A 16,367-nucleotide genomic window follows, 5' to 3' on the forward strand; every position below is an offset into this window, starting at 1 on the left:
CTTTGGATTTCGTTTAAGATTATGTCTACAAACGAATGCGTTACCTTGCTGGATATAACTAATGTGATAAATATGATTTTGCCCTCAGTAGGGACAAAGACAGTAATGTTTAAGTGTGTTAGCTGGTTGAATGTAGCTCAAGGGATAACACAACCAACTGACATTTTAAAACACAGCTTGTCCCTATCTATCTATCCTGGGCTCTAAGATGTACTTAATGTAGTTAGTTAGAAAGAATTTCAAGTGATGCATTTTTCCAAAAGACTAACAATAAGGTAGTCTCATAGTTGCTCACTAAGAAAAAGTTACTATTATGCTGAGTTAAAAAAATAACATAATACAGTTAGTGAAATTCCCATTAACTGTTTACTAGTAAAATTAGGGACATTCTAACAATATAAGCGAGACTAGACTTCAAGTATCAAACAGTATACCTTATAGAAGATATTTCTAAAATAAAGCTTGCTAGCCTATCCATAAGTCTGAATAATTCAATAAGCATAATATAACTGAAATATACAATACCTGCAAAGTTTGTCTTGTTTTAACTTGCATTTCTTATCTTCTGGTTGATTTGCATCATAACAGCATTCATCTTTACACTGGTCACTGTATCCACAATCACACTGCTCTCCCTCTTCTACCATTCCATTACCACAGATGGGCTGGCCAGACTCTGAAAAATGTCAATATATTTTTGTAACACTAAAGAATATAAAAGACATGCATGGTAATTTGTAGATAAATCATCCTATGACACAGTTAAGCATGACTGGCAATGTCTACTCAGGATGCGATTAGTATTGGAAGTGTAGGTGTGTTGCAGATTTGGATTTTATAGGGAAACTTGAACAGTACTCTTCAGCATCCAGTTTATTGATTACTACTACATTCAGAACTTCCACTAATAACAATGGGAACTTCTTGTGCAAAAGAAAAGTTAGATCAGAGCTCAGTTAACTCTTTAGCATTTTATAAGGATGACAAAAATACATACCAACAAAACAATTATTTCTTTTTTTCTCAAGAACTTGGCTGATATTTCGAACGCTACAGATGGAGAACTTATTGTTGTTAAGCTTGTCCCCAGATGTAGCTCTTGCATACATGATATAATTGCCATTCTCTTTCTGCCCCAAGTTTTTGGACTCCCCTGGAGTGCATTCTGTTCCAGAATCATGCTGCAAAACAGAACATTGTAAACTATTTCAAGCAGATCAGTTTCTATCAGTTAATTTGCTATCTTTCTACCTATGTGTATAACAGACTTGTGTGGGATAATAGGGTGAGAAACAAAAGCTCATAAAAAATTGTTCCCTTTTTAAAAAGTGTACCCACTTGCCTATTTCAAAAAGTGAAGAATATCAGAAGCACAGGATGAAATGGAAAGTCCACATCTCCAGCTTAAATGTTAATGGTGGTTTATCAATCTCTGCGTGTGCTGGTTACAGCAACACAACACACACGCTCCTTTCTTTTACTGCTTTTACATTATATCCCAAAGATTTTGGAGCACTGACAAAGTTAACTTCTGTGAGAGCAACCACGTCATGTTTACACTAGAGAACTTGACTGTCCAATTGAAATGGTTAAATAAAATTGGCTTAAGCACAAATGGTTGGATGTGTCCATGCTTAGCCACACTGACTGGTATAAAGAATCACAGCAGTTTTACACACTAGCACTGTTTCAGACTATTGTAGTTACACTGCCCTCTGGGTACCAGTCCACAGTTCCTGGTATCTCCCAAAAGAAGAGCATTCTGAGATTTCTGAATACTACCAAGTGCTCTGTAGGACACTAATGGGAGGACTAGTGGAAACATTTCAGATAGTTCACATTCACACTGTAGGGAAAATGTGGACTTAAATACGATATGATTTGTGGGGGAAGTCCATCTCTATCCACACTATGGAAAACTGATAATTTATAACACCACCTGGTAACATAAACGAAATACTTTATAACAAGTGTCAGCAAACTTTCCGAAGTGGTGTGCTGAGTCTTCATTTATTCACTCTGATTTAAGGTTTTGCGTGCCAATAATACATTTTAATGTTTTTAGAAAGTGTCTTTCTATAAGTCTATAATATATAACTGAACTATTGTTGTATGCAAAGTAAATAAGATTTTTAAAATGTTTAAGAAGCTTCATTTAAAATTAAATTAAAATGCAGAGCCCCCCCCCAGACCGGTGGCCAGGCCCTGGGCAGTGAGAGTGCCATTGAAAATCAGCTCGCGTGCCGCCTTTGACACGCATGCCATAGGTTGCCTACTCCTGCTTTATAATACAGAAGACAAAGAGTAAGAAACCGCTTAATACCAATACTGTACTACCACTTTTGACAATTGATTTTCCCAAAGTATGACCCAACCTTTCCAACGTAAGTTTATAAAATGTGCACTTTTAAACTGGCATTACTACAAAAAGAAGCCAATTTCCTGACAAGTATATCTGCTGACTATCCAAGATCAAATATGAGTTTCACAGGCAAGTTCAAAATTTTCACTCTATGACAGATTTCCTACTTCTTCAATCAATGCATACTGTTAACATTTTGGATTCTTGTTCCTGCCAATACGGTAGAAATTAGTTCAATAGTTAAATTTCTAATTTTCTAAAATGTAAAACTTTAAAAGTGACATGTAAAAGAGGAAACATTCTCCACTCTTCACAACTACCACCCACAAATAAAAAGAGAAACAAATAAAACCTTAAATTTTTCAGCCTGTCACAGGCAAAAGCCTCAAAATAAATTAAAAATCTTTAAGATATAAAAAAAAATGCAACAGGGTACAAAGGAAAGCCAATTTTATCTCCATTGTTGAGTGAGAGGAAATAACCAAAGTTTTGCCTCATGAGCTGGGACCCTTGCCCTCACTCTGCATAAAATAAGAACTAGTATGTACTTCTCTCCATAACACAGATGCACACGTACACACTTTTGAAGAGATATGAGTAAGCTTTGCCCTTCAAAGGAAGTGGGAAGACTTTAGGAGAGAATAACCCACACTTTTTACAGAAGAGTAGTTATGAATAAGTGCAGCATAAGATAGGCTAAGACAGTAATTGCTGTAAGCAGCTAAATGAGAAATTAAGAATATTCCAAAAAACGTCCTGTTGCACCAAGTTCTTCCTTTTGTAGATCATCATAAAGATCTTAACACATATTGCGTATCTGCAAAGTCCTTGCTTTTCTTCTGCATGCATACCTAGATGAATTTTTTTTTATAGCATACTCATAACAATAAAAGGTTTAAGTTACAAAATGTCTTCATCATTAACAAGTTATGCCTCCCAAAACATTGAAAATTTGTAATGGAGCAACACTTAATACTTACAGGAGAACCGAAGTTATGTCCAACCTCATGAGCAAAAGTGATGTGAGAAACCTTAGGAGGGACGTGAGAGCCATAGTTCTGAACAGTGATGATTCCAGTATTTAAGGACTTCTTTTTACCATCAGAATAGAGTTTGCTCTTTTCACATATTCCGCCAGAGCTCCCTGAATTTAGAACAAGAGTTAAAAAGCTCAAAATTAAAACATTTTGAAAGAAAAGAGGTGGAATTGTATTTTTTGTTCTGTATCTTAGTTGAAAACTCACTCTAACAATATTACAAAACTGAAAGCATGTAGAGTGCCACATCTTTTTTTTTTTTAAATCTAATTCCCATTTGGTTCTCCTTTTCAAATAAAGGATATACTATTTCTGAATACAAAAAAATTCTTTCCAGTATCAAGGAAAAAGGCTAACATTCACAATGTTCAGTTGCATATACTTCAAACCTGCTTTTAAATAGTATCTTCCATTTTCCCTCAAAGTACCAGTAAAAGACCTAGGATTAGCCACATATCCTAGTGAGGAGGAGTGACTCATTTCTTCACAGTACAATTTAAAACTGAAATGTGGTTTTGATAGGTGCTTAATGATATGTGTGTTTAAAAGGTCAACAATCAAGGAAGTTACACCCAGTGTTTGAAAATGCAGTCCTGAAACTGTTATTTTGCTGTAAAAACTTTTTCAGAATCTAGAACATATGCTTTCTATACAAGTTTTGTCTTGCTAAAGTCAAGTTGCAGTTCAGCAAAATAAGTCATATGAGAATAAGTACTTCCAGGAATAGTCTCACAGGGGAAGGTTAATAAAGATTCATACTTCAGCACCTATAAGTCAGTGAGTAAAAAGTCCAAAGTGAAACCTTACTACATACTCCATATTCACCCACATATTTCAATGCAGCAAGTCCTAAAGGACAATTCATCTTTCTGTCATACTACAAAATATGATCAGATTCCTAAAATCCTCCTTAAATAGACTAACAAACATTCCTCAGCTGCACATCCAACACCTGTTAGTCATCCAGACTCTATGTAATACACCCCTTGATTAAGGAATCCTGTACAGATGCGAGATTAAAACATGAATGCTAACTATCTAATAGATGCACATGCATTAAGAGTGAAATTCACCAATTAAGCATGTTTTATGCAAGTAAAGTTCCTGTGAGTGGTGCTTGCAAAAATCTACATTTTATCAGCCCCAGCCCACTATGCCACCATGCTTCCCCAGCCAATGGACCAAAACAGACCCTCTGTGCCACATACATGGAGCATTAGGGCCATTAGGGCATGTATTGAATCTTCCTCAGGACAGTCACCAACACTGGTCTGACTTATTGATGGACTGGTGATCCCTCAACTCAAGGATGATCTCTACCATGGATTTACATAGTCCTGATATGACTCTGGAGTCTGATCCTGGAACCGCAAATCCGCCCTGAGTAGGTACATACATTTTGTGACAGGACGATGGCATTCTGGGAGAAAGTTATTTCTTTTTCCTTCCTCTTCTCTCTTTTCAGCTTTGAGGACAAGATGCTTCTCCTCAAAACAGGCCACTGCCTGATGGAGGACATGGCGCCATTGGGGTCGGTTGGTGGCTTGCTCTTCCCAGCTTGTGATGTCCACATCAGTTTTCTTTAAATACGCTTTCAGTGTGTCTTTGATCTCAGACCATGGGTGAGTGAGAGTTAAGGACTTGTTTTGGGAGGTGAAGTCTGACATCCGCAAACTATGTCCAACTCAGCTAAGTTGGTGCATGAGAATCATTGTTTCAATGTTGGTGACATTGGCTTCAGCAAGGATGCTGGCATTAGTGTGGCCATCTTGCCATTTGACATGAAGGATCTTCCAGAAGCATTGATGGTGATACCTCTCCAAACGCTTGAGGTGCTGTTGATAGGTCACCCAGGTTTCGCATCCAGGGAGGAGTGCTGGAACAATTGTCTTATAGACCTGGATCTTGGTGTCCTGCCATAAGTCATGCTCTCTGAAAACGCATCAGAGCAATTTCCCAAAGGAAGCACTTGCGCACTGGATTCTGTGCTGGATCTCACCGTTGATTTCTGCATTGTGAGAAAGTTGGCTACTGAGGTAGCAAAAGTGCTCAACTATCTCCAGAGTCTGACACTCAATGATGATTTATTCTGGGTCAAGTGCAAGGCCTGAAGCAGGTTGATAGAGCATTTTAGTCTTCTCAATATTGAGTGAGAGTCCTAGGCTTCAGTAAGCTTGTGAAAGAAAATCCAGTATGTACTAAAGGTCATTCTCGGTGTGTACGAGGATTATACAATCATCAGCATACTGAAGATCAGTAATAGACGCCCTGAAGACATTAGATTTTCAGCAGAGACAAAGATTAAAGATCTGCCCATCCAGTCAATTCCACTGGGGGAGATGATCTCGATTGGGTAGAGATCAACACTGGTCTATACAGAAGTGATATACAGATCCCTCTGTGTTGAAGGGGGGGTTCTCTGCACCCTAGTACAAGGTCAATTCATCTGCATAACCTAGTCAGAAGATCTAAGTGGTAGGGATGACAGACATGAATTGCCCTACTGATCAGGCCAGAGATCCGTTTAGTTCAATATCCTGTTTCTGTCAGTGGTCCTTACAAGATGCTTCAGACGAAGGTGCAAGAACTCCACTATAAGGGATAGTGTGTCCCCATTAGATCTCATCCTAATATAATAGCTAGATTTTATCTGAAGGCCTGAAGCATGAGAGGGTTTAATATCCCTTCCAAAATGTGTAAGCTTTGATTATAATACTGGACATTCTTGTTATCCACATAAATGTCCAATCTTTTTTTTTTTTTAAATCTTGGTGAACAGTTGTTCTTTGCCTCAATGACTTCTTATGGCAATGAGATCTACAGACTAATTACTCATTATGTGAAAAAGTATTCCCTTCCTAATTTATCAGCTTTTTAATTCACTGAATGTTCATTCCTTGTTCTTTTGTTACGAGACAAAGAGCAGAAACTCCCTATCTACCTTCTCTGTGACATTTGTTTTTTTATGGACTTCTATCCCTGCCTATGTCTCTGCATGACATTACTGAAAATGACCACACAACACTGTCATCAGCAGGACAGGACACAACAGTGAAAGAATAGAAAAGTCATGTGGCTGGGGGAAAATGTGTTCAATACTTAAGACACAAGTAGGTATTGAGAGTATTACCTACGTATTGGATAGCTTTAAATGAATTTACTTCAATTTGATCACAACCCTCAACATTTGTATTAGTTTTTAGCTGGTGAGTGGTGATTTTATTGTTTACAAAAACTCAAAGGTGTAGTTTGATAGTCGTTTTTATAAATATGTAGACTATAAAATTTACATTAGATTTATTTTCAGACAAAAATACCATCAAAACCTGTGGTGAGAAACTGGGCTGAAATTGGTCATGAAATTTGAATGATCAAAAATAGTAGCTTGCAGTCAACAAAATAAATGGCTCTTTTTTTATATCACTAGGCACAGAGAAAGTCTGATAGAATAGAGTAGAACTTTCTGTTTCAAGTCCTGTCCCATATGGACTTTGGCCCCCAGTTCCTTAAATGAATAACTGTTCCTGATATGAGCCCAAAAACAGCTGTGTGAATTGATGGAGTTATAGCTCCTTTACTTGAATTACCCAGAGAGAGTAGGCAGGGATGTCTAATGTCTCTCCTACTTTTTGGACTGGCCACAGAGCCTTTTGCTCAAAGGACAACAAATCCATCACAGGAATGAAACTTGCAGGACCACATCAGAAAATAGCATATATAGATGTAATGTTTTTATCTAAATCAAATATTTTCTAAAACTATTCGCTAAAACAATCCAGGATTTTGGGAAAGTCTAGATTTAAAATAAAATTATGCCAAATCTGAAATACTAGCTATAAATCTGCCAGACTCTGAAAAGTCACTCCTCCAGAAAATGTTTGGGTACAAATGGGCAACGAATTCTATAAGATACATGGGAATTCAAATCTCAAACAATCTACAAGAGCTTCTATCATTTAAATGTTAAACTATTACTTCAGCAAATGAAAAAGATTTGGAGTGCTGGGGAAGTATGTAATTTCTTAATTGGGAAGAACACCCAAGGATATCTGCTCTCTTTCTTGTTTCAAAATCTTTCTATGATTATCCCAGATACAAACCTAGCAGGAATACAGTGGATACTGTTACAATTTACATGGAATAAGAAAAAGCCAAGAGCGAGTGCAGATACTTTGTACAGCTCCATTAAACAGGGTAGACCAGCTGCTCCAAATAATCTATGGCAGCGTTTCTCAAACAGGGGTCTGCAGGCCCAGCTGATCAACTCCTCCCGCTCCCTCCTAGTGCCTCCGGCATGATGGGGAGGAAGGGAGACAGGGGTGCTTGGGGGAGGTGGCAGCAAGAGGCAGGGAAGAGGAGAGGCAGAGTGTAGCCTTGGGGGAAGGGGTGGAGTGGGGGCGGGGCCTGGGGCCGAGCAGGCAGCTTGGTGGTCCACAGCAAAATTTAAAATCAAAATAGGGGTCCTCAGGTTACTAAAGTCTGAGAACCACCGCTCTATGGTATTATCAAGCCAGCCAGCTCAAAGCAGGAGTGGAAGTGCCTAGACAAACCCTGGGTCTTTATTGAACAGAAAAATTGTGACAGTGTAAATCTCTAGGCTAACTCCAGAAGTTTACACACATCCTTTAGCAAACGCTACTCTATGGGTTTGGGATAGAATCGGAGAAATTCTTTTCCCTCTAGATCTTAACCCAAATTGCAAACCAAAGAGCTTCAAAGATTGGGAGAGCCACGGAATACACCTGGTTGGCCAGCTATTCAGTAAATAAACTTTTCTAACTTATTTAGAGATCACAACTAATTTTAACTGGCACTAGTACTTTGAAGGTAGATATTATGTTCCTCAACTTTCTAGAAAACCTGTTTTATACAGAAATCTAACAAATAGAAGTGATGGCATCTGGTCAACGAGGAAACAAAAAAATAATCAATCTGTATCAATCTTTGCAGACAGCTTTCCTAACCAAAATAAGGTCATAAATGACTCTTGGGGGAAAGGATGTGGATAGACAAATTACCCCAGAGAAAGGGGGTTTAGTCTGGAGAAAAAGAGGACCAGTAACTCAGTCTGACGCACAATAAAAAATTATTGAAGATACTGTTTCAATGGCCCTTCAAACCAACCAGGCTGTAAGATATATATAGATTGAATGGGAATAAGTGTTAGAGAAACTGTGGTGAAGAAAGAGATTTTATGCATATATGGTATTCCGTTCAGTCCTTAAAGAGTATTTGGATGCAATCCACAACCAAATATCACAAATCGTTGAGTATTTATTACCAAATGATCTCTCAGTAATCTTCCTAGGTCTTTCTAGTGGAAATGGTCACACAAGAAGAAAAGAAGAATTAATCTCTCATCTGGTAGTAACTGCTTGGCTATTGGTAGCCTCTCACTGGAAAAAGAAACATAGTCCAACCATAGAGGAATGGTTTAAAAAAAAAAGGAGGTTGTGATTATAGAAAAATTAACAAACCAACTATGTACCGAGCAAGAGATAGAAGACGATAGATACATAGATAAGGGTTACCTTTTATTCAATACTCAAAGTACATCCCCCTGCAAAAAATCCAGTACACCTATCTAGTTTTTTTAACATTTGATAGACACGCCTGACCTGTTAAACATGTACACTGAGATTTCACTCAACTTAGTAAAAATCAGTAGAAATGGCATATTACAGGTGTTTTAATGATGCTCACTCTGTAATACAACACTCTATTAAACAGAAATATCTGACGACTATACTCCTGTGTGTCTCATTAAACGAAAACTGTTTTAATAATTTGTATTGTTTCTGATATTTACATGGCCAGGATTTGTCAAATTGTTAAAATTTCCTAAACAGTAAAAAAAATTGCAGTTTGGTCAGATTCTTGTGAATATTTAAAAAAACCAAACCAAAACCAAACACAATGAGAACATTTTTTAGTTGTGGGAATGCAAAAAAAATGCTTTTCACAATTACAGTTAACTTTTATTTCGTGTTTTTTAGACATGATGTAATTAATAAACTGTTGTGGAACCATGGACACTGTAACAAGCCTGGGTTTGCACAGTCGGAATTTTTAATGAGATATAAGTAGTCTATAAAAATTTACATTTACGCAAAGCATAGACACAACATTGGGAAAGTGAGGTTAGAATCTTATTTCTCAGGCTGGGAACATACAACACTGGTAAGAAATCCAAGAATAAGAGATGCCGTACAGACTGACAGTTCCAAACTATTCATCTTGTAAAACTAACGCATCCAGTGTGTTCCAAACAGCTCAAACACAGCATTTCCTAAAGGATCAATTATACAAATAAGCAATATGGGGCAGCCAAAGCAGCAGCTGCTATTTTCTGGCAACTCAAGAACAATTGTTTTAAAACTAATATGCTTAATATTTCCAATTTTTAATGTTCCTGAAAATGAAGCTGAACCAACAAACTTAACTCCAGGCCATGTAGGTCACCATTTAACACAGACATCTACTACTTCCCTTGAAACAGAGGACACTGCTGCCAAATACCACAAGCTGCAGTGAAAGATAACATGGCAGAATCTTTCATTAGCGATCAGCAAGCTTTCACATATACTACAGTGAGAACAAGGAACAGCCACTTATTGAATTCAATGTTGGATACTGAACAAGATTAACTAATTCACATGCCTTGCTCATATTCAGAAGTTTCTAGCAAATCAAATTCTAAATTTCATCCTCTCCTCTGCTTCAACTTCCAATTTGATTCCACTCACTAGCCATGTCCCCGTTCTCAATTACAAGTGACTTCACCCATTCCTCTTCGTCAACTTCCACCTACTTCTATAGAAGTTTGCTTCTCAATAAGTCTAAGCTTTGAAAAGAAATCTATGTTTTAAATAACTTCTCTTAACTATATTCTATGTTTATTCAGTTAGAATCTGTTTCTAATGTAAAAATATCACGTTCATGAAAATATTTTGGCGATAAAAAATTAAAGCCTCAAAAAACTATTTTTCGGAACAGATATATATATATATATATATATATATATATATATATATATATATATATATATATATATATATATATATATATATATATATATATATATATATATATATGTATGTATGTAAAAAGAACTACTGATTCAATTGATTTTTTCATATTTTATTTTGCATACTATCTGATTAGTTCGTCAGGATCATCTTCCTTTCCAAATGCAAACGGATGGACATCATACCAAATGGACTAAAGGTAAAAAATCCACTGCTATCTACATACTACACAGACCACAGTGAGAGATTATGTCATACTCTATCAAAAAAACTGAGGAACCACCTGATCAGCATCCTATACAGCAAACAGGAAAACATCAAAAAAGAGCTCTCCAACCTGGAGACTCTCATTAATAACCAAACTTCTATACAAACGGACTTCACTAGAATAAGACAGGAGATCTACATTACTCACTTCACCTCTCTTCAAAGGAAAAAGGACTGTAAGCTGTCTAAACTCCTACCTGCCACATGGGGCCACAACAGTGGTACCCCTAACCCACCCAGCAATATCGTCAATCTATCCAACTACACACTCAGCCCAGAAGAAAAGTCTGTCCTATCTTGGGGACTCTCTTTCTGCCCTGCCACCCCCACCAACATGATACAGTTCTGTGGCGATCTGGAAGCCTACTTTCACCGTCTCTGACTCAAAGAATACTTTCAAGACAACACTGAACAGTGCACTGATACACGGGTGCTCTCCCACCAACAGCACAAGAAAAATAACTCCACATGGACTCCTCCTGAGGGTCGAAATGACAGCCTGGACCTATACATTGAATGCTTCCGCCGGCGTGCACAGGCAGAAATCGTGGAACAACAACATTGCTTGCCTCACAACCTAAGTCGTGCAGAACACAATGCCATCCACAGCCTCAGAAACCACCCTGACATTATCATCAAAGAGGCTGATAAAGGAGGTGCCGTTGTCATCATGAACAGGTCTGACTATCAAAAGGAGGCAGCCAGACAACTCTCCAATACCAAATTCTACAGGCCACTTCCCTCAGATCCCACTGAGGAATACACTAAGAAACTACAGCATCTACTCAGGACACTCCCTACACTAACACCAGAAGAAATCAACATACCCCTAGAGCCCCGACCAGAGTTATTCTATCTACTACCCAAGATCCACAAACCCGGCAATCCTGGACGCCCCATCATCTCGGGAATTGGCACTCTCACTGAAGGACTGTCTGGATATATGGACTCTCTACTCAGACCCTATGCCACCAGCACTCCCAGCTATCTCCGTGACACCACTGATTTCCTGAGGAAACTACAATGCATTGGTGACCTCCCAGAAAACACCATCCTAGCCACCATGGATGTAGAGGCTCTCTACACAAACATCCCACACACAGATGGAATACAAGCCGTCAGGAACACTATCCCTGATGATGCCACAGCACAACTGGCTGCTGAGCTCTGTGCCTTTATACTTACACACAACTATTTCAAATTTGATGACAATATATATCTCCAGATCAGTGGCACTGCTATGGGCACCCGCATGGCCCCACAGTATGCCAATATCTTCATGGCCGACCTGGAACAACACTTTCTCAGCTCTCGTCCACTCACACCTCTTCTCTACCTACGCTACATTGATGACATCTTCATCATCTGGACCCATGGGAAGGAGACTCTGGAAAAATTCCACCATGATTTCAACAGCTTCCAACCCACCATCAACCTCAGCCTGGACCAATCTACACGGGAGGTCCACTTTCTTGACACCACGGTGCAAATAAGTGATGGTCACATTAACACCACCCTATATCGAAAACCCACCGACCGCTATGCCTACCTTCATGCCTCTAGCTTCCATCCCGGGCACATCACACGATCCATTGTCTACAGCCAAGCACTGAGGTACAACCGCATCTGCTCTGACCCCTCAGACAGAGACCAACACCTACAAAATCTCCACCAAGCATTCTCAAAACTACAATACCCACACGAGGAAATAAGGAAACAGATCAACAGAGCCACACGTGTACCCAGAAGCCTCCTACTGCAAGACAAACCCAAGAGAGAAACCAACAGGACTCCACTGGCCATCGCATACAGCCCCCAGCTAAAACCCCTCCAACGCATCATCAAGGATCTACAACCCATCCTGGACAATGATCCCACACTTTCACAGGCCTTGGGTGGCAGGTCAATCCTTGCCCACAGACAACCTGCCAACCTGAAACATATTCTCACCAGTAACTGCACACCACACCATAATAACTCTAGCTCAGGAACCAATCCATGCAACAAATCTCGATGCCAACTCTGCCCACATATCTACACCAGCGACACCATTACAGGACCTAACCAGATCAGCCACACCATCACTGGTTCATTCACCTGCACATCCACCAATGTAATATACGCCATCATATGCCAGCAATGCCCCTCTGCTATGTACATCGGCCAAACTGGACAGTCTCTACAGAAAAGGATAAATGGACACAAATCAGACATTAGGAATGGCAATATACAAAAACCTGTAGGAGAGCACTTCAACCTCCCTGGCCACACTATAGCAGACCTTAAGGTGGCCATCCTGCAGCAAAAAAACTTCAGGACCAGACTTCAAAGAGAAACTGCTGAGCTTCAGTTCATCTGCAAATTTGACACCATCAGCTCAGGATTGAACAAAGACTGTGAATGGCTTGCCAATTACAGAACCAGTTTCTCCTCTCTTGGTTTTCACACCTCAACTGCTAGAACAGGGCCTCATCCCCCCTGATTGAACTGCCCTCGTTATCTCTAGCTTGCTTGCTAGCACACATATATATACCTGCCCCTGGATATTTCCATTACATGCATCTGAGGATGTGGGTATTCACCCACGAAAGCTCATGCTCCAAAACGTCTGTTAGTCTATAAGGTGCCACAGGATTCTTTGCTGCTTTTACAGATCCAGACTAACACGGCTACCCTCTGATACTTCGTCAGGATTGAAGACTTATCAGAAATACTTTGTTTCTCTTCAAACAGGAAATTTTCCTACCACTGACTTTCTAAGTAAAAGGATAAAAGTTACTCACTTGTGTATTTTAGTGTTTATTTTATTTCAAATACAGTTTTGTCATTCAGGGAATCAAACGGAGAAGTCCAAGCTAACATTTAAAAAAAAAAATCAAGAGAATTACAGTAGCACTGATAAAACTACCCAAGTTACTGAGAATACAATTTTGTAAAAAAATCCACAGCATAGTGAAAGTTTTAATTTTATCTATGCTGATTAACTGATTGACCAAAGAAGTTATAGGAACTAGGAAGTAAAGGATGTGGTCCAAGAAGACAATAAAAAGGCAGCACTGCAACAGTGTATTGTCGGAAGTATGAAGAGACAGTCTTAGTGTCAGACTTGTCTAAAGAAAAAGCCTTTGAGGATATTAGAGGACAAACCAAGCATAACTTTATCTGTAGAACAAGAATTACACTTTCGGGTCACAAAATGGATATGAGAACAGGAAAGTATGGTAGGTCATCCATTTAGCATTCAAATACTCTAGAATTAAGTGAGGTATGATCACTTAGATTGAAAGAATGTTGCAACTAGTTTTCTCCATCCATTAGACATTTGTTGACCTCCAATATTATTCAACTGCTGTTTTACATTAACAATACAGGCTCTTTTCTGCAGAGGGAGCTAGTTGTCTATCCACATGGATGAACAGATTTTCCTTTTCAGGTGGTAAACGGTATTTCTCCAATGCAGAAAGTCATTCTCTAGAAAGGTTCTCTTATGTCTGCTCAAGTGTGACACAAAACACTATTGGAATAGCAGATTTTTGTAGCTCCAATGAAAGTTATCATGAGACTCTTAAATTTCTCCACATGACATGACATAGTAAAGTGCTATCAGGAAATACTTAGAAACTGAAAATTAAGACACATGGCTGAAATGAAATTGGTCAGAGTCTCAGTGAAATTTAAAGACAAATCATCTAGGAAGGGCAAATACATAGATATTGTTTCAGTGTCTCTGCAGACATCACTGCATTGGTTTATACTCTGTTCAGATTTCCAAGTTATTTGTATCTGTAAGAGCTCAAAGCCAGAGATCCTGGAGTACAATTCTATGGCAAGATGTGAATTTCATGGCTGTAGAGTGTTGTAGAATATAAGAAGCCTTGCTTATAGTTTATTCGAAGCACCTCTGACACCTTTTTCATTTCACTGGTCACTAATACCCAGTCAAGCGTCTGCCCAGAGAATTAAGGTGCTGTTCTAAAGGAAAGCAATGAATAAAGAAATCTGTATGACTCAAATAGTTAGTGGCACATGATGTATTGACGTTTACATAATTTCAAATCATACAGTATCAAACTGTGAAGAATCAGACCTACAATGTTGGAAATATTTCAGTCAAGTCAACAGTTAAGTATTTTTAGGTAGGAGAAAGGGAGAAAAATATCAACTAGAGTACTCTCTTACAGAAGTCATGGATTAATTACCTGAAGGGGCTCCAACCCAAGCCAGACCAAGGACACCATCATCAAAATCACGGTCAGTAAATACATAGGCCAAGCAATAATCATCATGATTCTGTTCAGAGTTCAGTTCTAGAAACTTCTCCACACCAATATTAGGAAATCTGAAGGGATTGGAAGGGTCTCTCTCATCAACAGTTGTGTTGATCTAAAAGTAAATTCAAATTTATACTGAATCAGACATTTCACTTTTGTCTGGCTAATACAAGCTTGCTAAGACAGACTTCCTATCACCAACTATGATGTCAAATAATAACATCAACATCTAAAGATTTATAGACGCTACATATCAATTCATAATATCTGGAAAATCCTGAGTCCTAAAGTGAACATGTTTCATAATACAACATAACTGCATTTATGTGGCAAATTACAACCTTCCTCTTCCTTCAAGTTTGTCAAAAGACAAACTTTATCCACAAGACTTCCAAAAAAAAGTGTGTATTTATAACTTTAATTCTATAACTTTGATCTGGGTTATTCAGTTGACTACTATATATATATACTTTAAATGCAAGTTCCTGGAGCAAAAAGATTGTATTACATCCTATAATGTACACTGATGGCACATGCTACATAATAGCACACAATACAGCTAAGAACAAGAAAGAATTGTAGAAGTGCCATATAAAGTAAAACTGCATGCTCAGATTAAATCTCTAACATAAAACTAAGAGCAAGGTTTTAGTATTGTGGACTATACATAAATTCCATTCAGCTCATTATACTGTGAAAGTCTCTGAAAGATATTTTTCTGAGCACAAACATGCACTAAGGCAGAAGCTGATTAGAGATTTTATTTTTTTTTTAAGTGAACACAACAACAACATGTGCTACTATGCACAGAGCAATTTCACATGTAACAATCTAAAAATTGGAGGCCTAAAGGCAATTTGCAAAAGGAAGTTTTTAAAAAAAATTGCACTCTGGTGTTTTGTTTTTTTATAATGTATAAAGGCAGCCTTTTAATCTTTTATCTTTAAAATAAAAAGAGTCAGGTATATCAAGTGATCCGGTCTGGTCTGACCTTCCCTATTTTTCAGAAGGAACTTTTCAGGGGTCTGGTGTATTGTGAGTTACCTCACACCTTAACCCAAAAGGCCAAAGTGCTGACTGACTCTTCAAAAAAAGATCTTCTTTCTCTCAAGCTGTTTATATATTAGTTACATAGACGTTACAAAGATTAAAAAAAATCTATATTTTAAACACTAGACTAAAATCCCTTCCTCTCAATTGCTCCCCCTTTTAGTTGGTCTCTTGTAATGTCAGATATCCTTCCAACGTAGATTAATACATTAAGGCCAAAAGAGACCAAGAAGATCACTTAATCTAACTTCTTGCATAAGAAGAGTCAGAGTTTCACCTGTGCTGGAGGGAATTAATCCTCTCCTCCCATTACATAAACAAACCCTGTTTAAAAGACCCACATTTCTAACTG

General features: G+C 38.2%; 1 protein-coding gene across 2 annotated transcripts in view; it reads right to left on the reverse strand.

Annotated features, from left to right (window-relative positions):
- ADAM10 (ADAM metallopeptidase domain 10) overlaps positions 1-16,367 on the reverse strand; it is a 111,074-nt gene that overhangs the window by 17,604 nt on the left and 77,103 nt on the right. For both annotated transcript variants that reach the window (XM_030579024.1, XM_030579023.1), the window contains 4 exons: positions 14,894-15,077; positions 3,343-3,506; positions 998-1,181; positions 526-676 (listed from right to left, as the gene is read on the reverse strand). In XM_030579024.1, coding sequence (XP_030434884.1) covers positions 526-676; positions 998-1,181; positions 3,343-3,506; positions 14,894-15,077 — 683 coding nt within the window. The remainder of the gene's footprint in view (positions 1-525; positions 677-997; positions 1,182-3,342; positions 3,507-14,893; positions 15,078-16,367) is intronic.

This window comes from Gopherus evgoodei, chromosome 10, assembly GCF_007399415.2.
Source record: "Gopherus evgoodei ecotype Sinaloan lineage chromosome 10, rGopEvg1_v1.p, whole genome shotgun sequence".
NCBI lineage: Eukaryota > Metazoa > Chordata > Testudines > Testudinidae > Gopherus > Gopherus evgoodei.